Source organism: Saccostrea echinata, unplaced genomic scaffold, assembly GCF_033153115.1.
Source record: "Saccostrea echinata isolate AGI-Se365-2 ecotype Australia unplaced genomic scaffold, CSIRO_AGI_Sech_v1 ptg000009l, whole genome shotgun sequence".
NCBI classification, from domain to species: domain Eukaryota; kingdom Metazoa; phylum Mollusca; class Bivalvia; order Ostreida; family Ostreidae; genus Saccostrea; species Saccostrea echinata.
The window spans coordinates 46,444,966-46,469,710 of NW_026889758.1; the positions used below are offsets into that span (position 1 = coordinate 46,444,966).

At 32.5% G+C, this 24,745-nt stretch overlaps 2 protein-coding genes across 2 annotated transcripts; both read right to left on the minus strand.

The window, feature by feature from the left end:
* Positions 1-7,922: 7,922 nt before the first annotated feature.
* LOC133183826 (beta-1,3-galactosyltransferase 1-like) lies at positions 7,923-9,212 on the minus strand. Its single transcript, XM_061318728.1, has one exon. It carries the CDS (start codon positions 9,189-9,191, stop codon positions 8,043-8,045), a length of 1,149 nt encoding a protein of 382 aa, XP_061174712.1. The 5' UTR covers positions 9,192-9,212; the 3' UTR covers positions 7,923-8,042.
* Positions 9,213-9,566: 354 nt separating this feature from the next.
* Positions 9,567-24,723, minus strand: LOC133182909 (F-box only protein 11-like). The gene is made up of 18 exons (XM_061317761.1): positions 24,525-24,723; positions 24,008-24,166; positions 23,602-23,749; positions 23,104-23,233; positions 22,804-22,884; positions 22,296-22,538; positions 18,927-19,038; positions 17,193-17,299; positions 16,227-16,364; positions 15,867-16,084; positions 15,648-15,733; positions 15,355-15,449; positions 14,947-15,069; positions 14,736-14,821; positions 14,279-14,499; positions 13,821-14,039; positions 13,113-13,221; positions 9,567-12,695 (listed from the first exon to the last, which is right to left on the minus strand). Exons 1-18 carry the CDS (start codon positions 24,622-24,624, stop codon positions 12,467-12,469), a joined length of 2,604 nt encoding a protein of 867 aa, XP_061173745.1. The 5' UTR covers positions 24,625-24,723; the 3' UTR covers positions 9,567-12,466.
* Between the last annotated feature and the right edge of the window lie 22 nt (positions 24,724-24,745).

The window sequence follows — 24,745 nt, forward strand, 5'->3', positions numbered from 1 at the left end:
TCAACAAGTCCTTAAAAAATCATTTGTATGCATGTTTTATGTCTATAATGAGCAAAACACTTCCATTTCTCACCAGAGATTTTCCCAATCCTGTTAAAAGAAATTAAGAAATTAAACGTGGGCTTTAAAATTCAGATATACTTGTAGTTAAATAAATTTTAATTGATATAAAGCACAAGGAATTTCACTTTTATAAGGATACCTACTTCCGCCCCAACCTGGGGTTGAACTCTCGACCTACGGAATCTGTCACCTAGCAGTAAAGGAACAGCGCGCTAAACCGCTCGGCCATCTATAGGCAAGTTAAAAAACGATGGAATTCTCGCGCCGCTGTCCTACACTACACGGTCATTGAGAATGGAAGTGAGGTACAGTTATTTGGACATTAGTTTTATTAGAGGATCGTTACCGATACACATTGTAATGAACTAATTTTAAATATATATATAATAATATATTTTTAAAAACATGTTTTTTTTATATTAGAATCAAGATATTCAAAATCATAATTTTGATTCAAGTCTATTCCCACTTTATGATCTTGGGGCATGGTATATATTTTACATTTTCTCAGCGCTGCAAGAGTATTATCAATGATACGTATTCCTTCATCAGTAAAGTTTTGATCGTATTCTTTGATGATTTGGATGAAAATTACGAAAAATTTCCAGTTTACAATGAATTTTACATACATGTGCATTGCAGTTTCGCTGTCATCTTATTCATAAACAGGGCAAGGATATGAAGATACTCCATTGTATCAGTGGCATATAATACTGACAGTTTAATGATGTGTGATATGGAACGCCATAGCTGCCTTATGTGGTTATTTCATGAGAAGATGGTGCTTTATCATGTTATGCTGTGGTTATTTCATGTGAAGATGGTGCTTTATTATGTTATGCTGTGGATATTTCATGTGAAGGTGGTGCTTTACTATGTTATGCTGTGGATATTTCATGTGAAGGTGGTGCTTTATTATGTTATGCTGTGGTTATTTCATGTGAAGGTGGTGCTTTATTATGTTATGCTGTGGTTATTTCATGTGAAGGTGGTGCTTTATTATGTTATGCTGTGGTTATTTCATGTGAAGATGGTGCTTTATTATGTTATGCTGTGGTTATTTCATGTGAAGGTGGTTTTTTATGTGAAGGTGGTTTTTCATGTGAAGGTGGTTTTTTATGTGATGGTGGTTTTTCATGTGAAGGTGGTTTTTCATGTGAAGGTGGTTTTTTATGTGAAGGTGGTTTTTCATGTGATGGTGAATTTTCATGTGAAGGTGGTTTTTCATGTGAAGACGGTTTTTCAAGTGTTGGTGTTTTTTTTTTTTAATGTGATGGTGGTTTTTTATATTTAATGTGATGGTGGTCACTCGGAACTCTAAATACTTTTGAAGACTGAGTTTAACACTGAGTTTAACTGCTATTATCTTGAAATTTTGAAAGTGAAACAAATAGTCAATGTAATTAAAATCATTTTAATGCACCATTGCTAGTTCCTCTTTTTTCCATCTAGGCACTTGGGTTCAAAATGGTGTATTTTGTGTATTATGAATTTTTTGTAGGTGTGTCTGAATACACTCAAAAACATAAAAATAAAAAAAAAATCACTGAAATTAGCACGTTTAAAAAGTGTCATATTAGTCTATATAGAAAGAGTGTAGGTACAACAGTTGCCATCTTCGGAAAATCTAGGGAAGTCAGAAACCGCGCCAAACTTGTTCTCGTTATTCCGGGACGCCTCTACATTTTACTTGGTTAAAATCGTCACTTCCATTGCTTTCACTTTCAGTTCTAGGTATCAGGACGTTTTTGTTAACTGCATATTTTATACGGCAAGTTCGAACTGGCAGACGATTGAAAGGCGTTATTCAATCATTTTTAAATATAGATTTCATCCGAATTCCTGCCCGAAACTGGTAGGAAAAGTGTAGATATTGATAAATTAAAATCAAGTATGAACTGAGCCGGGCACGACGTAAAATCGAAGATTGCAACATTACCTCCACTCTTTTTTATATAAAGTAATATGACATTTTTAAAACTTGCTAATTTCAGTGATTTTTTTATTCTTAGGTTATCGAGTTAATGCAGACAAAGCTAGGAAAAAACATAATACACAAAATACACCATCCTGAAACCAAGCGCCTATGGAAAAAAGAGGAACTAGCAATGGCGTATTAAAATGATTTAAATTATATTGACTATTTGTTTCACTTTCAAAATTTCAAGATAATAGCAGTTAAACTCAGTGTTAAACTCAGTCTTCAAAAGTATTTAGAGTTCCGAGTGACCACCATCACATTAAATATAAAAAAAAAAACCACCTTCACATAAAAAAACACCATCACATGAAAAACCACCTTCACATGAAAATTCACCATCACATAAAAAACCACTTTCACATGAAAAACCACCATCACATGAAAAACCACCTTCACATAAAAAACCACCATCACATAAAAAACCACCTTCACATGAAAAACCACCTTCACATGAAATAACCACAGCATAACATAATAAAGCACCATCTTCACATGAAATAAACACAGCATAACATAATAAAGCACCATCTTCACATAAAATAACCACAGCATAACATAATAAAGCACCATCTTCACATGAAATAACCACAGCATAACATAATAAAGCACCATCTTCTCATGAAATAACCACATAAAGCAGCTATGGCGTTCCATAGTGTGACATATAATACAGTTTAATGATGGTATCTCAATAAAGTTTCTTTGGGCTTTAGTCTACATTTTGTACTACCGTAAAATTCTGAGTATTATCAGTTGTTCTTGTATAGTTATCACTAATGAAGTTTTGTAAATGAGACTATGAAGGTACACAAAAACTCTCTTGTCAAGAAATAAGGACCATCTATCTGCTCATTTCAAGCAATGAAACCACATGATTCAATCTGTAGAAACGAATCTTTCATTAAGAAGTGTTCATTTTGCAAACTTTATTATATTGAATTATGTAAGTTAAACAAAATACAATTTATCATACATCAAAACGTCAATATATTTAATTTTTTTTATCATATGACAATTTAAAAGAGTATATAATTCAAGAAATTATCTTTCTATTCAATGTACTACAGTATATAAACGTACATTACTTTAGAAAAGAAATACATAACTGGTGGTAGGTAAAGAAGCCGATTGCATTTTTCAAGATATTTTTTAAATCAAAATTTAAAGTAAGAATCTGCAGAAAGAAAAATGTTGATAATCATGAAGATGACTTGTGTTTACGTTGAATGTTTACAAGATCTAAACCTTGATTGAGCTTCCTCTCTTCAGAATGTGGAGAAAAAAAAATTGGCTTTTTGATTGAAATTTTACATTGTCTCAATTCTGGTTTGAAAAGTTTTAATTTGAAAGAAATTTGATAAAATAAATCCCTCCAACATTACATTTTTGTCCACTTGAGTCAATATTTTAAATTTAAGCCAGAAAAGGAATTCGATTCACAAGTTTTCTTACAAAAATACTAGATTTTGAAGAGATCCTGTTTTACTTCATTTTGTTACACTCCTGACATCTGGTATGTTTTTGTTTTAACATCATTTTAAATTATCACACAGAATAACTCATTCATAGTTGGTAAAGTGCTTTGTCGTTGTGATATTTTTTAACATTTACGGCTAGTTTTTCTTATTTTCTTGGCTTCAAAATATGATTATTTGCTTACGTTATATATATATTTAAAATTTATGTTTAATAATGAAAACTTTTCTCTGAATTGACTGTAAAATGACTGTAATTTGTTGACAGACCTGATTTCAAATAAAAATAGTATCAAGCATTTTCTTCAATTTATTTTTTAGTAAAAATAGATGAACTTCACTGATTATTATCAAACAAATTTGCACTCCTCACTGCAGTAAAATTTAGAATTAACGAGGCCGAGTCTAATTCGAATGCGCGTGACTTTGCGCAGCTTTTGAATTTCATGCAGTCGTAGGTACGACAAACACGTTTCCTAGTTTTTGTGATTTTAATACAAAAATAACATTATCTATAACGTCTGTTGGTCTGAAAATGTGCTTTCAAGACTATAATTAGGAATATTTCCATTTCTATTTGTTTTCTCTGTGATAACTCTTTGAAAGTTAGTTGAGTTGATTTCTTGATCATTCTACCGGAATGCAAATTTCGCCAAGCGAAAGGTCAGGAGCTAAGGAGGCCTAATATGCGTAATTCTCGTGCGTCTGTCTTTGTGTTTGACGTCAGTGGGCGAGGACTTTTGAAATTGACATGTGAGGCCTCGTGTAATTTAAATCTATTAGTCTACATTTTTAAAATCTAAATTTACAATTTTATTTCACAATGAAATGGAAATATAAGGAATCACTGTCTAGTTAGTAGAGTATGCCAGGGACGTCAACGATAGTTGGAAACGTGGGATAATTTATGCTTCGCCCGTTATGCAGATTATCCCACGTTTCCAACTATCGTTGATGCCCTGGCATACTCCACTAACTAGACAGTGATTCCTTAAATAAACGCTGAAATGGCTCTAAGGACATCAAGAAAAGATAAAAACAAATCTGGATTCATCAAATTGAAAAAGAGACAAAGGATCATTCTCTATAAGGCCGTTTTGAGGCCCACAATGACTTCAAATTTTCAAATAGTATTTTTTCCCTTAAAAACTGCATGAGTCAGTAGGCTAATGTTCCAATTTAATGATAAATGTTGATTGGTTAATGATACAAAAGTATTTGTTATGATATAGGGTCACAAAGTAAGGTACTACCGGTCCGTATTAGCATTAGGGTAATGGGAAAACTCAAATGGGTTGGTGTGTTAGGTAACTCCTACACATGTCATAACCACCTTTAACCAACACCAAAATTTGCACGTAAACTTCTTATGAACATAAAAAGTGACTACCAAATTATCAACTTGGTTAAAGGTGGTTATGACATGTAAATAAAAACTTTTCGTTTCATTTTTACGATATTTGCAGGAAAAGCTAACTACTCACAATGAAGGATATCAACTTAATATGTAGATTATTTCTTATTATAAACTTTCACTTAGAGTACATGTTTCTATTGATTTACTAAGAATTAATATAAGCCATGCATGTTTACTCAAAAAAGGTAAACTTTTTACTTAAAAAATCTAAAATCAAAGGACTGAAATGACTGGTTGTTATGAAATTACGTGAAGACAAGTCTCATTGAACTATCTGCTAGAAATAAAGAAATTTTTTTATAGACTATAAGGCATGAATATAAGTTACTTATTATAATTATTATTATTTATAAGGATAGTTTAGTTTATCTATGCTAGTTCTTTGTATTTGTATTTCCTTAGGAGGACTGCATATTTGTTATTAGTTCTAGAAATGATAAAAGCTATTTTTGTTGTTGCGGGAAGATGCATTTGCTATTTGTGTTATAAACTTAATTTTTCTATGGGTACACATGTAACTTTTATAGATAGAGAATTATTGATGGGATGGTTTCATAATGGAAATTCTCGCCTCGACCTTTTAGAAGGACACTTTTCCGTATGAGTGACATAGGATCCATGTATTTTGTTAACTGGGTATTGAGAGGACTCAATCTATTCATCACACTTCTTTGGTAGCATCAATATAAGTTATGAGAACAGTAATTCTGTCTTAGAAAATAAAACGCCAAGGAGGTAAGGGGTTCCTAAATGTCACATGATTGATAATTGAATGTTGCTTTACGTCATTTTAGAATTTTTCACCCAGATAAAGAGATCATCCACTTAAGGTGAAGTGTCACAATTTTGATTTATGCATGGTTTCAGTATTGACCAACACCTACCGTGGGACAGGACCTCCTTTTTTAAGATAATATCCAAAAGACCCATGACTTTTACTTTCAATGCTGAGGACTTAGCAAAGGAACGTCACTACCCGTGTTAAACACCTTAGTTCTTGACGCAGCACGGAAAGAGAATTTAATCCTCAGGTTTCAACAGTGCGAAAGGAGTGTCATCTCTTACGGTCCATTCTGTACCTGGGATGTTGTAGAATTCTGTTAGTCCATGGATATACTAAAACTTCTGATATGCGTTGTGGAAGGAACTGTTGAAAATCTACTCCATTTTATGGAGTGCCGTGGGGGGGGGGGGGGACTCGACTGTTATACATACATTTGTGTATTATAGTTTAGATAGCATTTTAAATTAAATATATTGTTTTACTTATGCGTAATTAAATTGAATCAAAGCAACTCTTACGATGTTATTTCATTTTACGTCGATATATATATTTTTAATACAACCGTTCTTAGTTTTATGTACTGACTATAAACATGTACATGTACTTGCATTAATATTTTCATCCTGTAAATTAATGAATTCTTTATTTTTTTTGCAAATGTAGACTATATTTTATAAATTACAACTTAATTTTGATTTAATCACAAACAAAATTCATTCAATGCTTTAAACATTTGATACACAACTTTTATAGTTCTATAGAAACTTAGAAATCTCATTTCTTGCATGGGCATTTTATGCGTAAAATAGGTACCACGTCTATAGAAACAATACACAGTTACAATATAAACATATATGAAACAATACTTTTAATTAAATGCTAATTAAACATTTTTCAACATCATACGAGGTGCATTTTGTAAAGATTTACATTCAAAATATGAAAAATGTGAATGCATCAAAATTCTTGCCATAAAAAAAAATATATTTAGCCTTAAATTAAACAATCTTTGCACTTATTACTTAAGTCTGATATGTTTCCGACATAAATAAACAATGTTTGATCATTTACATCTAGAAACATGCATAGAAACTTGAGGTAAATAGACCTACCCTCAACTTTTCTTTACTTGATGGCCGTTTGTGATCTTTAAATCACGCGACTTAGGTGATCGATGTTGAAAAACAAACATCAAAATCATGAAATACAATGATTAAAGTTACATAAAATCACATTTTTAAGTGATTTTATCGTAGGCCGGAAAATGGCCTTATAGAGAATCATCCTTTCAATCATGAAACTGTCTATAATTCAGTATTAAAATATTCGAATAAATCTTTATTGCTCAAAAAATACTTATTAGTATGAATAGAAGTCATTTCATCATTGAACTTGGATTTTTTAAATAAAATGTGTCGAACTTCTTTATGTTGAAATATGGATCTGAAACACAGACAGATCCTGTAATTGATAGCTTTATTTTGTAAAAATGTTCTTTGTGTCTTTATTTTCCTAAATAGAAAACAAAGAATTATATACTGATAAAAGTGTTTTCCATGTTGGGGAGCAAAACATCAAATGTTGCACTCCTGACATAAAAGGGTATGCACACTTGCTTGACTCTCATTAATGCTTCTTGTGATCGATATATCATTTCTAACTTTTAAAGGGGATATCAGTTGTTTTACATCTTGAAAAATCTTTTTTCACTTAATTGTCATACAGACCTTTAAAATCAATGTTTTTGCATCATTATTTTTTTTCTGTTACACCCCTGACATGGTATAACATTTTTTTTTTCAGCATCAGCCATGACCATAACTTGGTCAAACAAAACTTACTATAGTTTTATAAATTTGAAGCTCAATACATTGAATTCTATCAAGAAAGTCCATTTCCATCACAAAACATTATTATTTTTCTAATAGATCTTCAAAATTATCAAATTTTCAAAAAGTCACAAAAAGGTGTTGCACTCCTGACATTTTTTGCATCATTTTTGGGCATAACTTCTTTTGTGACTTAAGCTGTTAAGATGTCAAAGAGTTAATAGCTTTACTCACATTGGTTGTATTTTTGGTACAGATGGATAAATATGCGTCCAGTCATTTTTTTTAAATTTCAGCCATATACTTTTAAAAGACCCAAGTGAATCAAAGGAATGACAAAGGATCATAGTTTTTTTTTAAATGGCTTGCTAAATATATGTACATGTAGCTCAACAGAGTACGTATACAGATTGGTCTACCGATCGAGTAGCACATACGTTAAGTTCTTAATCATGAGGTTACTCCCGTTTCTCTCTGAGAATATTATTTAACCTCATTTTTCAATTTGCTTTAAGGGAACTGTCGCCCCACCTTTTTCACCCATGCCCATTTCCTGCCATGCTCTTATTTGTGCCTTACAGTTGCCTTTCCAAATAAGTTTCAGTTCGTTAGCAGTTATTCCGTGACTGGTGATTACAATGCTAGACCTATAAAGACAAGGATGTGGGTAAACCTTATAGGAATGAAACGGCATCATGTTATGAACATTAAAACCTAATTGTTGCAAACAAAGAGCAATGTAGATATCCTCCAAGGGGAAAAAAGGAATGTTAGGTGACAGTTTTACGATATCTCTAATGAGATTCATGTGAGTTAGATACCCTGTTCCCGAACAATACGGTGGGTATGTGGACTCAGGGTACATTGAGTATGGCACATAGTATTTGTGGCTCGACTCTCTGAAAGGTCGAGCATTTTTTGAGCAACTTCCAAACAGTTTATTAGTTGATAAGCCCATCGGTGTTGTTACGAATTCCTGCAACGCTTCCAAATTCACCCACATGTCGTCATCTACTTTCATTACATAATTTACATGGCTGCAATAAGAAACTGCCCATTTAAATGCAGATATTGTCTTTAGAGTGAGATTTCTGTAATTTTCGGTAAAATTGATTAAAAGAATGTCATTATACAGTCTTTGTTCATCTGCGATGTTATAATTTAGTTCCGCCATCTCGCTCTTACCAAACACAAATATGTAGGTAATATTTCCCTTTGCTTTTGAAAGCCATGTCCTCCGTAAAGCTTTTCGCTGATTCACATTTTCATGCTTCGAGAAAACCAGCAATAGAATACTAACGTTTTCTTCTGTGTGGTTTCTGTTGCATACATCACTTTGTAAAATGTATTCAAAATCTGTATGAAAACAGTTATCACATATTTTAGGTCTTGTTGCATTTTCCACACGATTACTAGGTCCTGTAACATTTTCCTTACGAGTTGATGACTTTGTCATCTTCTGCGGTATATTTTCACGTCCAACCAAAATAATGTCTCCATCAACCTTAGCGAAGTAAACGTGAATTTGCTTCGGCGACCGCGCCTCCATTATCCAATAAAATGACAGCAGATTCCATATCACTGTAGCACAAATACTGAACAACAAAACACGCACCACTGCTTTCCTTGAAACAGCATACATGATTCACAATATCATAGTTTCAAATAAACCGACACTAAAATAATGTTGACATATTCCACAAACTTCCACTGTACTACCACTGTACAAAATCTCTGTATCAGTTATCAGTCTCTGGGCGTACTGAAAAAGACCATTATCTTTTTATCAAGAGATAAACATTGTTTACAAAGGCACATCCTAACTGAGGCAAATGTTGACCGATTCACAAATTTGAACTGGATCCTCACGTGTTGATACCGAGAGAAGAAAACATTTCACAACAGACTTAATTTTGTATACATTCAAGTTCTACCTCCTTTAAATATGGTACCAGTCAAGAGGAAAATCGAGTCTTTCCTTTTTTTATGCACATTCCATCTATTAAAAAAGTTGAACTTTTGTTCTTTTAGACTTTTTTATTTGACATTTTATACCTATAAGTGGATGTTATATAAAAAAGAAAACAATCACAATTTTTGCCATGGATGACGTCATAAATGTGGTGTTCCATCTCTACACTTTGCAATAAACATTTAAACAACACTCACAGAGCCTCTATGTTTGTCTTATGAAACAAAGACATAGGATAAATAAAACACAATATAACAGCAGACTGTTTAGTAAGAATTCTGTGCATGCAAAATCAAAATCACATGATACTATTGCTTTTATTTATTAAGAACATTTTTTTTTATTTTTTATGCTTTGCTGGAACATAGATAAGTTGCAAATCTGTATTAGTATATTGCCACAAACCAAAATTGTGAAAGTGATTTTTTAAAAACATTGTGGGAAGGGGACAGTGGTAATAGTGGTGGGGGAGGGGGGTTTAAGTAACATATTACTCCAAAACTTAAGAACAGAAGTGTAAAAGGATTAAAAATATGATGCAGCAGCATCCTGAATAATATAAAATTTCTAATTAAAATAGATATGCAACAAGCTACAGAACACTCTGTAAGAAACTTCGTAAAGGTCTCTCTATAACAAAACAATATCATAAATATGTACACACAGCACAAGTTAATGAACGTGTCAACTACTATAGTATCTCTGATGCACTTTTAAGTGTTTGAAACTGACAGACTTCCACACAAAACAAATATGTGTATATAACAATAAACATGAAACATATCACTTACATTTAACAAGTAGAACTCTACCTTTATTATCACTGATCATATGTTGAGGGGAGGGGCAGGGAAATGGAGAGAAATGAGAGAATTAAACTTAGAGAAGATAAATCTTACTCTTTCATCTTTCAAGCAAAATTGGTTTCATTCATTCAAGAGAGAGAGAAAACACCTCTTTAAATGGATAATTCTCTTTTTTTGACACAATTTCTCAATTCTCATGTTGATTCCAACACAATAAAAAAATTTAGTATTTTTTTTTTTTTTACTGACAATCAATAATTTATAAAATAAAGTTACCTTTTATCTTGACCCACTACCTAAACAAATGGTTTTTATAAAAGCACTGAGGCATAATACAGAAACATTTACAAACGTATGTCAAAAATGTGGCGGTCGATTAATAATTGTGTTAAATGTTAACACTTACTAAAAGGCAAGCAAGGTAAAAAATAAAATGGTATGAGGTATTCAGTAACTTATGTACAATTAAGCAAACAAAGCAAAAACAGGCTGCAAACACAGCTTGAAATAATGCCTTCACAAATACATAAATAAAAATGAACTGAAGGTTACTTGGACTTCAGTTATAGGGAGTGTGACCTTTCTGTTATCACCATAGGAAAATATTCCAAAGTACTGTGCAGGTCCATACCCTTGCAAAGTAAAATGTTTCTTAATTTTAAATTTTCAACTAAAAATTAAAACTTTCATAAAAGTAACTTTTTCAGATGTTGTAATGCAATGTCTTTTAGTTATAGTTTTTTTTTATGATGATCAACACATTTCCATTTTTTTTTAAAAAAAAAAAAAAGGAAAAGAAAGAGGAAAGAAATAAATTTTCACCTAGAGCTCAATAAAGTAAAGCTATTGCACAAGCTTCCATCAATTTTAAATCCAAACATGAAGATTTACAATACTTTCATTATTTCAAAAACAGAAAAATTCAAAGTTATGTAAATCATTAAACTTGACTCAAGTTATGAAATTTTAAAGGCCTTTTTTCCAACAAAAAAATTAATAAATCCAGAGATCTTAACACTCCCCCTTTTCCAAATATTCCAGTATATACTCCACATTGACATTATCAACTATACACGAAACTGGCCAGGAATAAGGTGGCATTCTTCTCTCTTTTTTCAAGATAAAACATAAATTTTTTTTTAAATATCCTACATAATGAACTCATAAAAAATAATCTACATGAGTTTTGTGTTATGAACTACTGAGCAAAAAGTAAGTTCAGTTGGTGGTGAATGCTGCATTAAACATGGAAGCACAGTCAGATCAGCTTGTTATGTCTTGATTCAAGGGACTTAAATCGTTCTGTAATCATATTGAAGTAAAAGCAAACAGCAGCAGCACCTTAGACACATTTGTTGAGCATACAAATTTCAGTTGTGGTTTTTTTAAAATCTTTTTTAAAACAATCTAGATATGACAAAACTGGCCTCAGATCATCTCAACCTTTCTCCATCATATGAATGATTTTTTTCCCCTTAACACTGGTACAATCATTGTTTTCCCTAATTATCCAAATCCTTGTTGAATAAAATGAAACTTTGATCATGTTATTAATTGGTGTAAATTAAATGTATATCTTGATTGGAAAAAATTGTCAAATTAAAGACATATAACTTGGTACAAGAAATGTATACAGTAACTGCAGGAATGAACCTTTTTATCACCTGCTGTGAAATGCAGGAATGAAACTTTATATCACCTGCTGTGAAAATATTGTAAATAAATTCAGTTAGAAACTTTGTAAATCTTGTATGATATTAGAGATTAATCTGTGGAGATTCACAACCAGTATATCTTACTTTTTAAGCTATCTAAAAAAAAATGCACAAATTTCAAGTCCAACAGACTGAAAAACCATCTTACTTGACAAGCAAAAAAGATATTTAAAAAAAAATGAACCCTGCTCAAAAAAAAATGCTTAAGACGAGCAGACAGTTTTTTAAACATATGTATCATTCTATTTTCTTCTTTGGTCACAGTCACTTCATAAATAAATAACAAATATATATATATTCAGGTGTGACATACATTGTACATATAGCACACACCACATTAGGAACAACATTGTGAGAGTTTTCACTGACGTGAGCTTTGGCCTCATTTTGGTGGATACAAACACTGACACAGATTTGACACAACTCAGTTGACCCGCAAGGTGTGCGTTTCCATAGGAGCAGCAGAATCATAGAGTGTGTCCGTATCCTGTGTGGGTTCTCCCTGTAACTGACAACAGTTGTTAAGAGTCCCCGCTCCACAGTCACAGAAGAATCTATCATGCCGAATGAATTCCACAACATGTCCAGCATGGCAGTTTTTGATACAGTTCACACAAATGGCATTTCTTTCTGTTGTGTTGCAAGTCTGACACCTGAAATGTATTGGTTTATTTAAATATTTTTATATAGTAGTTAATAATTCTGCAGATAAATTCATATACATTTTCTTTTTACATGTATGTTAGAATACAAGAAAATAATTTTTTATTAGTTTTCTCTAACAGACCCCCAAGGTTTTGTTACATTAATCCCAAATCATCAAATTTTGTAGTCATTAAGTGATTTTACACAAAGTTCCACAGCTATGGGGGGGGGGGGGGGGGTTAATACATACATGTGACATATTCATATATATTCACATTAACTCAATGGGAAAGTTTGGAAAAAATAACTTCTATTTACTAAGAAAAAAAAAACACCTTGTGCTTGGCAGCAATTTTATGAATGAAATCTCGGTAAGTAAACCCTTTACATTTCCAATTTCATTTGCACATTAGCATAACACTTACCTGTAGAAGTCATGCATGGGAAAGCTGGTGTAACTAGAGATTTTGTAGAGACACTGGCCTGTGGACACAGCCTTCTGTACCATGTTATGATTGCCCGTAATAATGTTTTCTACAAGCACAAGTTCCAAAATGCAGGTTATAAATAATTCTGTATTTAATTTGATACTTTATTATGTTATATGGAGAAAATTTAAGACATCAGAGATTTTTTCATAATACTTTAAGTTAATTAATCTTTGCTTTTTCACAGGGAAGTAGTAATAGCTTTCTACATTCCAGTGTACATATCAATCATTAACAATACTTTTCATTTAATATAAATTTTGAAAACACAAGTTATTCTATCAAAAACCTTATGTTTTATAGATTATCTCATATTTTTGGTAAATGCCCAAATATTTAGACTTATGTTCCCTGTAAGAAATCCTTGAAATACAAGGATGTACATGTATCTCCTGAAGCATAAAATGTGACCAGAAAATGTGACAAACTCTGCAATTTTTACATTTGATGTAAAAGAATGTGGTCATTTAAGCCGAAATTAAGGTAAGCAAAGAAAATAATATCTCCAAGCAATCATTACCATCCCAGATCAGACAGACATTACATTTAATCAAAAGCATGTTTTGTAATGCTGTGTGAACTGCACCAAACATTTATTTCTTGAATGCTAAACATCATATCAGGCATTCAAAACTTCAAATGTACCTTTTTGTTTGGGATGAACCCCACTTGCTAAACATAATCCACCAAACTTATTGTTGAAGATCTTGTTCCCCTCTAATGTTGCTGTAGCGTTGTTTGTGATTTCTACTCCTGCTGCGTTTCCATCAAAAATTCTATTGCGTCGTAACATGGGATGACTACTTGTGCTAATAAGTACACCTGCCTGGGCATTCCTGAATATATCATTCTCTTCTAAGATCCCTGTTATCAATACAATCGTGGCAAATTAATATCATTTAAAGATTCAAATGAAAAAAATTCAAAAAAGAACATTAACTATCCAGATAAAGTGTACAATGATGTCCACAAGCATTAACAGTCAGTGCACACCTTCAACAGAAATGTGATCAAAAATGTATTCATTTAAATGCAACAGCAAATTAAAATCTTAAATTTAACCATCAAGCTGAAGGCTAATGGACATTTTTCTGGAGACCTACCCTTTCCCCCACTAAAAATACAAACTCCACCATCACGGCCATCGTGAATTTTATTGCCTCTCAGCAAGGGATTGCTGTCTGTCTTGATCCAGACACCAGCCATTGCGTTGTCAAAGATTTCATTACGTTCAATCATTCCAAGGCCACTGTTGTAAACCAGAATTCCTCCATTCTGGCCTCCCCAGATCTTGTTCCTCCTTATCAAGGGATTACTGCCCGTTCTGGGAGGAAAACAGCATTATAAACTGACAATCACATACTAAGAAATTATGGTTTGATACAAAACAAATTCCAGCTCAGGATAATCATATCATATTATGACTCGAGATAAATTCTGGAAATGAACAGAAATTTCACACTGGTAGAAGGAAAAAAATATTTTAATTTTAATGATCTACTTGTAGTATGTATAATAATTTTTTGACAAAGAAACAGTAGTCAGGACTACTCTACTTACCTAATCTGCACTCCAGAGTACAAATGGTTAAAAATATCATTATCCTCTAGAACTCCATGTCCATTGTCATAAAAGTAAACCCCAACCTAAAACACAGGATGCTGAACTTATAAATATGTTAAAACTTAGCCTTCAACAACTTATGTATGTAGTATTTTATTTTCAAATCATATGCTGATTTTGCTTTAAATGCCCTCACTTCTATACAAACCTGTTTTCCGCTGTGAATGCGGTTTTTGCGTAGCACTGGTGTACTTCCTGTTGTGATCCATACTCCAGCTAATGTGTTTGAGTATACTTCATTCTCTTCTATTAAACCTTGGCCTTTTTCATGCTATTAATTAAATGATTTTGTTATTAGTAAACATCGAAAGATATCATGATAGGCTCAGTTTCCCTGATCTAACTACAATATTTCAGATATACAGTAAATAGGTGGTAAAAATATCATCAATTTCTATGGCATAAACTATGGAAGTATGGATAGAGTATAGAGTATTTTCTAGACTTCTCCCTAATTTGCTGTGAAGGAGAAGTGAGTCTCTTTAACTTTTGAATCTAAGTCAGTCCTGGTATAAAAAAAGATAACTCATAAAATGTGGGATTATTTTTTACTCACCACATATATTCCTCCATGTTGGCCATGGTGAATCTTATTATGTCTTACTATAGGGTTACTATTGGTACGGATCTGGATTCCAGCTAAGGCATTCCCTAAAAAAAATAATGCTCACCAGATTAAATATCAAGGGTAAGTGTTTAGGTGCACCTATTTTATATAAGGAGAAAAAAAGCTTCCATCTCATAATTTTACTTTAACAAAAACAATATTAACCAATATTGAAAATCACAGCCATATCAATTTTTAGACAACTTTAACAATTGATTTATAAATGCTTCTTAAAGAATTACCATATATATTATTATGCTCTATCAAGCCCCTCCCTTCACCAAAGATGTACACCCCTCCTTGATGTCCATTGAAAATTTCATTCTTCCTGAAAAATGAAATCAAGATATACACTGGTAATTAAGTTTTATATACAGGTAAGTTGTATGTATGATTACATTCATATGACATCTTGTTTTACATGTACATGTGAAACACTAACATGATTATGAAAGTATTACCTTATGGTGGGATCACTATTTGATGTTATCCATACTCCAGCAAAATTGTTAGAGTGGATTTTGTTCTCAATAAACTGGCCCCGCCCATTCTCATGGACATACACCCCTCCTGTCTGGCCATGGTGAATTTCACACCTCACAACGGTGGGGTTTGCTCCAGCTTTCACTTCAAATCCTGCTATTCTGTTGTTGTGGATGTCATTTTCCTCAAAGTAACCCTAAAAATAGTTCACATCTTTATAATTTGATCACCATTATTAATTTCAATGTATGTAAATTCTTTTATGAGTATATTTGTATGAAAATTTTGAATTTTTATAAGGATATTTATAATAAGTCTCTGAAAACTTTGCAACTTACAAGGCCATTATCAAATGTGAAGATTCCTACATCTCTACCATGGTGAATATGATTCCGCCTCATTATGGGGTTGGAGTGATTCTTGACCCAAATTCCAGCCAGGGCATTCCCACTTATCTCATTATCTTCATACTGTCCCTACAGAAAAATAGGAAAATAAGTATGATAAAAATGTCTCATTTTTGTTTACAATCATATGTACATTACCAAAAATATATATAGGCTAATAAGATTTTTCTGAATTTGACTTAGAAATTCTATGATTATTTATATCATCAAATACTTTCAGATATTTGCTAGACACTGATTATCATTTGAAAACAACATTATTTAAGAGAGCTTCAAGAGAGACAACTCCATTTAAACATTGATATGAAACAATGACAATCTCATGACAATTTTGGATCCTTTCAAATCTTTTTGTACAAGTTTAATAAACACAACTACAATTTTTCTTGCACATGTGACCTTACTGACCTGATGTTCCAAAAGGGAAACTCTCCAGTTAAATTAAACATGGAGTTTGCCATACTATAAATTTATTAAATATACTCTATTATGGTTAAATATATAATTTTACCCAGTTGAGGACCACTGACACAAAATACAGCTTAACATTCAGTATTTACAAAATCTAATTACCATCCATTGGTTAATATTATAGCTTAAAAACATTAAATTTTCACACTTAAGAGAACTAACACATTACATAATGATACCTAAATTGCACATAGGCTTTCAATAATTTTGATGTGAAGAGTGACTTTATCCATTTGAAGAGGCTGTTTTAGAATTATTTCCAATACTCACTGAGTTTGGAGTGATGAATTCTGATCATTGAAACTGTGATAAATCACATCCTGCCACCCTTACTGAAAACCTGTCATCAAATAATCATCCCAATATCCACTTGTTTGGCATACAATGTGCCATCAATATAACACACTAAAATTGTGTACTACAAACCTGTGCATAATCTGTCACAAAGAGTCCCACATTTTCACAGTCTTTGATCTTGCAGTGTTTTATGATGGGGTCTGCTCCTACTCCTGATACACAAACTGCAGATCCCACTGCAAGCAGAAAAGTCAATATCAAATGGTAAGATCATTTTGAAATGAAATGAATTTCCTATTCTAGATCCAGGGCCAAAAAAAGATGAATTTAAGAGGGAATAGAATGCAAATCTCTAATAAACCACTTTGAATTTAATTATGTCAATATAAATGTACATGTATGTCTTCATTGTAAAAAACAAATGGTAATTTTTTGTGATTTATTTTTTTATACACCCTAGTTTTTTCAGTGAAATGGAACTTATCTGATATAATGAAAACTAGAAATATGTCCATAGGACATGAATGCCCCGCCAAGGGTATATTAGTAATGCAACATGAAAATTTGTATAAGTGTATGAAATTTGATGAGAATATCTTGAATAGTTTCTTTAAAATTGAAATTGAAATCTAAAAAGTTGGATAGAGATGATAAATTCTCACCAAATTATGTATAAGGGCATAAACTTGCATAAATATATCTTAAATGGTTTCTTTAAAATTAAGCAAAATGCAAATCTAAGAAAAGTGAGGTGAAGGTCACAAGAAAGTTCAAGGTCAAATCTTTTTGATGCAGTTGAATACTTCTCACAAATACATATCAACATATTTAAGTTTGATAAAAATATTTTGATTGGTTTATTTAACACTGAGCTAAACACTAATTCAAAATAAATGAAGTTAAGGTCAAAGGAAAGGTCTAGGTCAAAAAATGTTGATGCAGTTGAAAAGGTTACATCAGTATGCATTAGCATATGAAGTTTGATAAAAATATTATGTTTTCTTTAAAACTGAGTTAAACACAAATTGAGAAAAGTGAGGTCAAGGTCAAAGGAAAGGTCAAGGTCAAAAAATATTGATGATATTGAATAGCTTACATAAGTATGTATCAGCATATGAAGTTTGACACTAATCTAAGAAAAGTGAGGTCAAGGTCAAAGGAATGGTCAAGGAAAAAATGTTGATGCAGTTGAATAGCTCTCATCAGTATGTATTAACATATGAAGTTTGATAACACTGTATTGAATGGTATCTTTAAAACTGAGCTAAACACTAATTTAAGAAAAGTGAGGTCAAGGTCAAATGAAAGGTCAAGGTCAAAAAATGTTGATGCAGTTGCATAGCTCTCATCAATATCTATCAGCATATGAAGTTTGATAAAAATGTCTTGGATAGTTTCTTTGAAACTGAGCTTTGAACAGAGCTAAACGCAAAGTATGACAGAAGGACAGACAGAAGGACGGAAGACAGACATGACAAATATTATATGCCCCAGCCATATTCATGGCGGGCATAAAAATTTGCAATAAAATTCAACTTAAATTTTCTAACTTAAAAGGCTCTAACTGCATAAGCAAAGTTAACAGGAGCTTACTGGGTTCATCAATCACAATTGTCTCAACCGCAGCTTCTAAGAGTACTCTGGCCTTACACAGAGCAAATAATTATTTAAAAATTTTGATATATGGTACATTCTGATGCTTCCGATTCTAATATTTAACTAAAAATTACTAAATGTCTTCTTATTTTTAAACAGAATTTCTTGACATTTGTTGAGGAGTTGTTCCATTGATTTCTGAGTATGTTTTAACTTCTCCATCTTGGTCCCTTCGAAGAACATAAAAATGTGTTATGTCAGACTTACCAACAGAGGTACTTTTGATTCTACAGTGATCTATTGTAGGAGAACAATTTTCTGTCACTTCCAAGGCATAATGCTTATGATGCGTCATAGCCATTGTTAAGTCAGGCGTGAACTGAAAAAAAAACCCAGTAAAACAATAACAATATGCTTTAGAACCACAAGTACATGTGAATCATTACAGATAAAGGGTATCAACCTTTTTATCATATACACGTTGAAGTTTAATAAACACACAAAGTTAAGCATGGTTTCTATAAAAAAAATTTCCAATTTACTTTACAGTTAACAAATTTAGGGCAGAAATCTACAACATATTTCTAATAAAATTCTTAAGGTAGTCCAATCCTCAGTTTCTGAAAATCAGCAGTTAAGCAATTGAAAATTCACAAAGTAATGGGTATTTACCCATGGTATTTTACATTTAATCATATTATACAAGGAAAGTTATCAAATCTCTATACATTTTCAGGAAATGAAAATAAAAGCACCAGTTGTTCATTTTCTAATTGAAAATTGATCAACAAGTATATTTTAGGACAAAAACCTTTAGTTATCCAGGCATTTGGAGAAAATTGAATGTTTTTAACACTTAACATATGGCATTTTAGTTCTTATTTAACTTCAATTGTTATATCATATATAGTGCTATCAATACAAGGCATCACAGATCACTTCCAATTTCATATCAAACTAAAAAGCATTGTTATCTAAGGCTAGATAATATACAAGAGGCCCAAGGGCCTTGAATCCCTCTTCTGATAAACTGTACAACCTATCACTTCTATTTGCAGCCTCTAAGTATCCTGTATACATGTATTTAGATAAAGTCTTGAAATTCCAAAGGTAGGTCATCATGACCTACATTTTAGATGAAACACTCTAAGAACCCAAGATGATTCTAAGCCAATTAGTACCTGAGAGTAGGTCATGGTGACCTTCTTATCACTTCTCTGAGGACCCAAAATGCATTAACTAAGTTTGATGATTCTAAGCCAATTAATACCTAAAATATTTTTAAAATTATAGCCATAAAATTTCAAAAGTAGGTCACAGTGACCTACTTTTCAGATGACATACTTTGAGGACCCACGATGCATCGACTGACAAAGTTTGATGATTCTCAGCCAATAAGTACCTGATATATTTAAATAAAGCCAAAAAATTTCAAAAGTAGGTCACAGTGACCTACATTTCAGTCAACTTACTTCGAGGACCCAAGATGCATCAACTGACAAAGTTTGATGATTCTAAGCTAATTAGTACCCGAAATATTTCATTATAGTCATATAAATTGAAAAGTAGGTTACGGTGACCTACTTTTCAGTAGACGTACTCCAAGGACCCAAGATGCATCAACTGACAAAGTCTGATGATTCAAGTCAAATAGTCCCCAAAAAATATTAAATACAGCCATAAATTTCAAAAGTAGGTCATGATGACCTACTTTTCAGTTGTCATACTCCAAGGACCCAAGATGCATCAATTGACAAAGTTTGATGATTCTAAGCCAATTAGTACCTGAAATATTTAATTAAAACCATAAATTTTCAAAAGTAGGTCACAGTGACCTACTATTCAGTTGTTGTACTCCGAGGACCCAAGATGCTTCAACTGATAGAGTTTGATGATTCTAAGCTCATTAGTGCCCAAAATATTTAATTATAGTCATATAAATTGAAAAGTAGGTCACGGTGACCTACTTTTCAGTCGACCTACTCCGAGGACCCAAGATACATAAACTGACAAAATTTGATGACTCTAAGCAAAATAGTACCTGAAAAAAAATTAAATACAGCCATAAATTTCAAAAGTAGGTCAAGGTGACCTACTTTCCAGTTGTCATACTCCAAGGACCCAAGATGCATCAACTGACAAAGTTTGATGATTTTAAGCCAATTAGTACCTGAAATATTTAATTAAAGCCATAAATTTTCAAAAGTAGGTCGCGGTGACCTACTTTTTAGTCGGCTTACTCCGAAGACCCAAGATGCTCAATTGACAAAGTTTGATGATTCTAAGCCAATTAGTACCCGAAATATTTAATCAGAGTCATATAAATTGAAAAGTAGGTCACAGTGACCTACTTTTCAGTCAACCTACTCTAAGACCTAAGATACATCAACTGACAAATTTTGATGATTCTAAGCCAAATAGTATCCTAAATATTTAAATATAGCCATAAAATTTCAAAAGTAGGTCATGGTGACCTACTTTTCAGTTGACGTTTTTTGAGGACCCAAGATGCATCAACTTACAAAGTTTTATAATCATAGGCCTTAAAATGTTCAAGATATGCCTCTAAAACGCTTTGAAAATGAATGCCTGCAAAGTTCAAAAAGTAGGTCACTGTGACCTACTTTTTAATAAATATGTTTTATGGCCCCAAGATGCATCATCTTACAAGATTTAATGATTCTAAAACTCTTAGTATTTGAATTAATGACCTTAGTTGTTTTGAAAAAGATTAGCCATAAAATTCAAAAAGTAGTTCAAGGTGACCTACTCTTTAGTTGACGTACTCCGAGGACCCAAGATGCATCAACTGACAAAGTTTGATGATCATAGGCCTTAAATTGTTCAAAATATGCCTCTGAATCATTTTGAAAAAGAATGGCGGCAAAATTTAAAAAATAGGTCACCATGACCTACTTTTGAGTCAACATGATATGAGATCCTTAGATGCATCAGCTGACAAGATTTGATGATCCTAGTCCTTATAGTAAGCAAAATATCAACATTTTAATAAAATGTAATTTTTGGTGACCTTGAGACCACACCCTTTGCCCCAGGGTGATCCCTTGAACAATTTTAATCTACAACATATCCTCATCCTTTTGTGTAAGTTTGGTGATAATCTGCCCAGTGGTTCTTGAGAAGAAGATTTTTTAGCAACCAGTACTTTTGTTTCTATTTTCCTAATTATCTCCCCTTGTTTAATGGTCACAACCCTAGTTTTAGTATAAATGGGAGCCCTTGGGCCAAAGATACCCTGTGACAAATTTGACAATAATTGGCCAAGGGGTTCTTGAGTTATGGCCCATATTCTAAAAAGTTTATGCACACCGCACAAATGGCCATAGCATTAGCTCTTTGAGCCTTTGGCTCAGAAGAGCTAAAAATGGAAATTTGATTTCCCTAAAAACATATTTATTTTTGTACTTTAAAATGTCAACTTTTTACTGGACCATTTCTAAGACTTCAAAGAGCCTTGAATCATATTGAAGTTGAATGAAATGAAAATTGTTGCACAAAAAGATTTCCATTTCAAACTTCATTTTGAGACCTTTTCAATCAAATTGTAATTTTATGAGTTGTTGTTCCTGGCTGAGGAGCAGATATCCTTAAATATCTAATTCTAAGTAAGTTTACCTTAAGTGTAACATATCCTAGATATGCCTCCTTGGCTCCCTCCACGAATGTAATGGTGGACTCTGTCCCCCGTTCTACAATCACATTGTCTATCACATTACCAGGGGCAGCACCAATCATGGTCACATTAGTGTCCACAAACAAATACTCTGTTAAGTACATTCCAGAGTGAATAAATATAATTGCATTGTCCATTTCCTCTGAATCCACAAAACTGTAGGCTCTCTCAATGGAGTCAAAATACTGCAAACAGAAAATGAAAGAGTTAATTTTCAAACATATGACATAAAACTTAAAAAGTCTGTCGAATTTTCAACATAGCTTTATATTACTTGCTACATGAAGTAATTTTCAAATCATTTTGAATGTTTTTTTCTCTTCCTCTCTGTTCTGCTAAGGAAAAATAACTAAATGCATTCCTGTTTATCATTTATGTTGTGATGTATGACTTCTTGAGTTATAATTTACAGCTAAATCAGGGTATTATCTAGATTGACTACACACTTACAATTATGTCCCTTCCTCTAAGTCTTCTATACTTAGAATTGTAAGTATCTTCAAATCCAGGCCTAACATGGATTCCTTTGTGCTATTGGGTAAGTGAAAAAAAAATGAACTTACGTAAAAATAAGAAACACAATTTGCTGAGAATCATAAAAGCTGTGTCAGTGTAAATTAAACATGATACAATAACTATGAGTTTACATGGCTTATTTTTTCTTTTTAATTTTTTGTTGTTGTTGCAAATGTAACTATGATCATTTTGCTGCCAAAGGAAAATACAGCAAGTTGGATTTTGACAACATACCAGTTGTTTGAAGCTCTCCTTCCATTGATTTTCATACTCATTTTCATCGGGTTGTATGAACTGAAAAACTCTGGGCTCTGGATTCATTAATGGGTAATCATATTCAAACACATCTTGGTAGATCCTCTTCCTAAAAAGCATCAAGTCCAAATATTTAGATTTTCAAGAAGGTTTCAATACTAAAGCATGGATGCAATACAATTAAAAATCTGCATTCTCCCTATAAAGCATCCCCAGGTTCTTAAATAATGATAAGGGAGTGGGGCAGTGTCACTAGGTAGTTCACATTTATGATCTAGCCCTAACCATTAAACAATTATTAATACAATATGTTCCATATTCTATCAAACTGACTCGCACCAGTCACAACACCGATGACATGGTCAATTTCATCAGACATTTCAATTCTTTATCGGTTTTGAAGGTGGTACTTGTGGGAAAAAAACTATTTAATATATCTACCACAGAAAAGAAAAGGAGCAAAAGAATAAGACATACCATAGCCCAGGATCATCAGCAATGGCCTTAAACCTCTTACATACACATGCTGCTCTGCATAAATCATACTCATATAGATAGCTAAAAATCTTTATTAAAACTTCATCTGGCATTTCCTCTTGCAAGTACTGGGCACCAATTGGACATCCTGAGAGAATTAAAGAATCAGTATTATTAAAAATACACAGGAAAAGGGTCATTAAAGGTGGATAGTCAAACATTTCAATGACCAGTATGTACACAATAGGTTTTTCTAGGAAATTCATTTTATGTATGTAACTATTTCTATAAGTACCCCTTCCTTCATATGATATAATAAAGATGAGGACAATATTCCTTGGTATAATGTTATTATCAAATTGCAAGATCATATAAATAGGTTATATATTGTTCACATTCTCAGCACCTCTGCATGATGATGATTTGGAGGGCGACTTCCTCCTTCTTTTGGAATGATTTTCTTCATGTGATGACCCATAATCTGTTTGGCGTTTTCTAAGATAATATCTTGTGCTATAGCTGCTTTCCCCTTGTTCTTCATCACTACTCCTTGAACTTGTGCTCTCTACAACCAGTAAGTTACATTAGAAATCATTCCTAGCAATTGTAAAGGCAAATATAACATTTTTTGCAATCATTATTGCCTCCTTCTTGTCAGTAGTTTTATCTAATCGATGACTTTTTATGCCAGACTATATCCGGTCAATATTTTCCCGACAAATGTTTTTGCGAACACTTTTGTCGCTATGCACGATTCTCTGTCTGCATCCATGCAAACGTATAGTCCGAACAAAAAAATCTTTATTTCATCGTACAATAATACACTATCATTTGTCTACAACTATAACTTAACAGCTATTATCATTTATCCTTCACCCCTTATGCACAGTGTGCACATTCCACACAATGACCCAGCCACTCACCACTATTGTGTCGTCCTGAATCGGTATGTTTCAAATTTGATCGCTTTCGTAACTTTCTGGTACTACTTCTGGTAGACCGGCTTGTATAGCTAGGCATCATGGGTTAATTAAAACCAAAAACTTGCCCTAAAATACTAACTATCAAATATAAACATAATTTGCGCAGCCATGTTGAATTTTATTCCAGTCTGAATGGCTGTTAATTACATTTGTCACGTGAC

Excerpts from the sequence above, each read along its gene's own strand:
- LOC133183826 (XM_061318728.1), bottom strand. The coding sequence starts at position 9,191 with ATGTATGCTGTTTCAAGGAAAGCAGTGGTGCGTGTTTTGTTGTTCAGT.
- LOC133182909 (XM_061317761.1), bottom strand. The coding sequence starts at position 24,624 with ATGATGCCTAGCTATACAAGCCGGTCTACCAGAAGTAGTACCAGAAAG. Across the intron at positions 22,539-22,803 it reads TTAGAGGAAGGGACATAATT|TATTTTGACTCCATTGAGAG; the intron begins GTAAGTGTGTAG and ends TTCTGTTTGCAG. Across the intron at positions 15,734-15,866 it reads AATAGTGATCCCACCATAAG|GAAGAATGAAATTTTCAATG; the intron begins GTAATACTTTCA and ends TTCATTTTTCAG.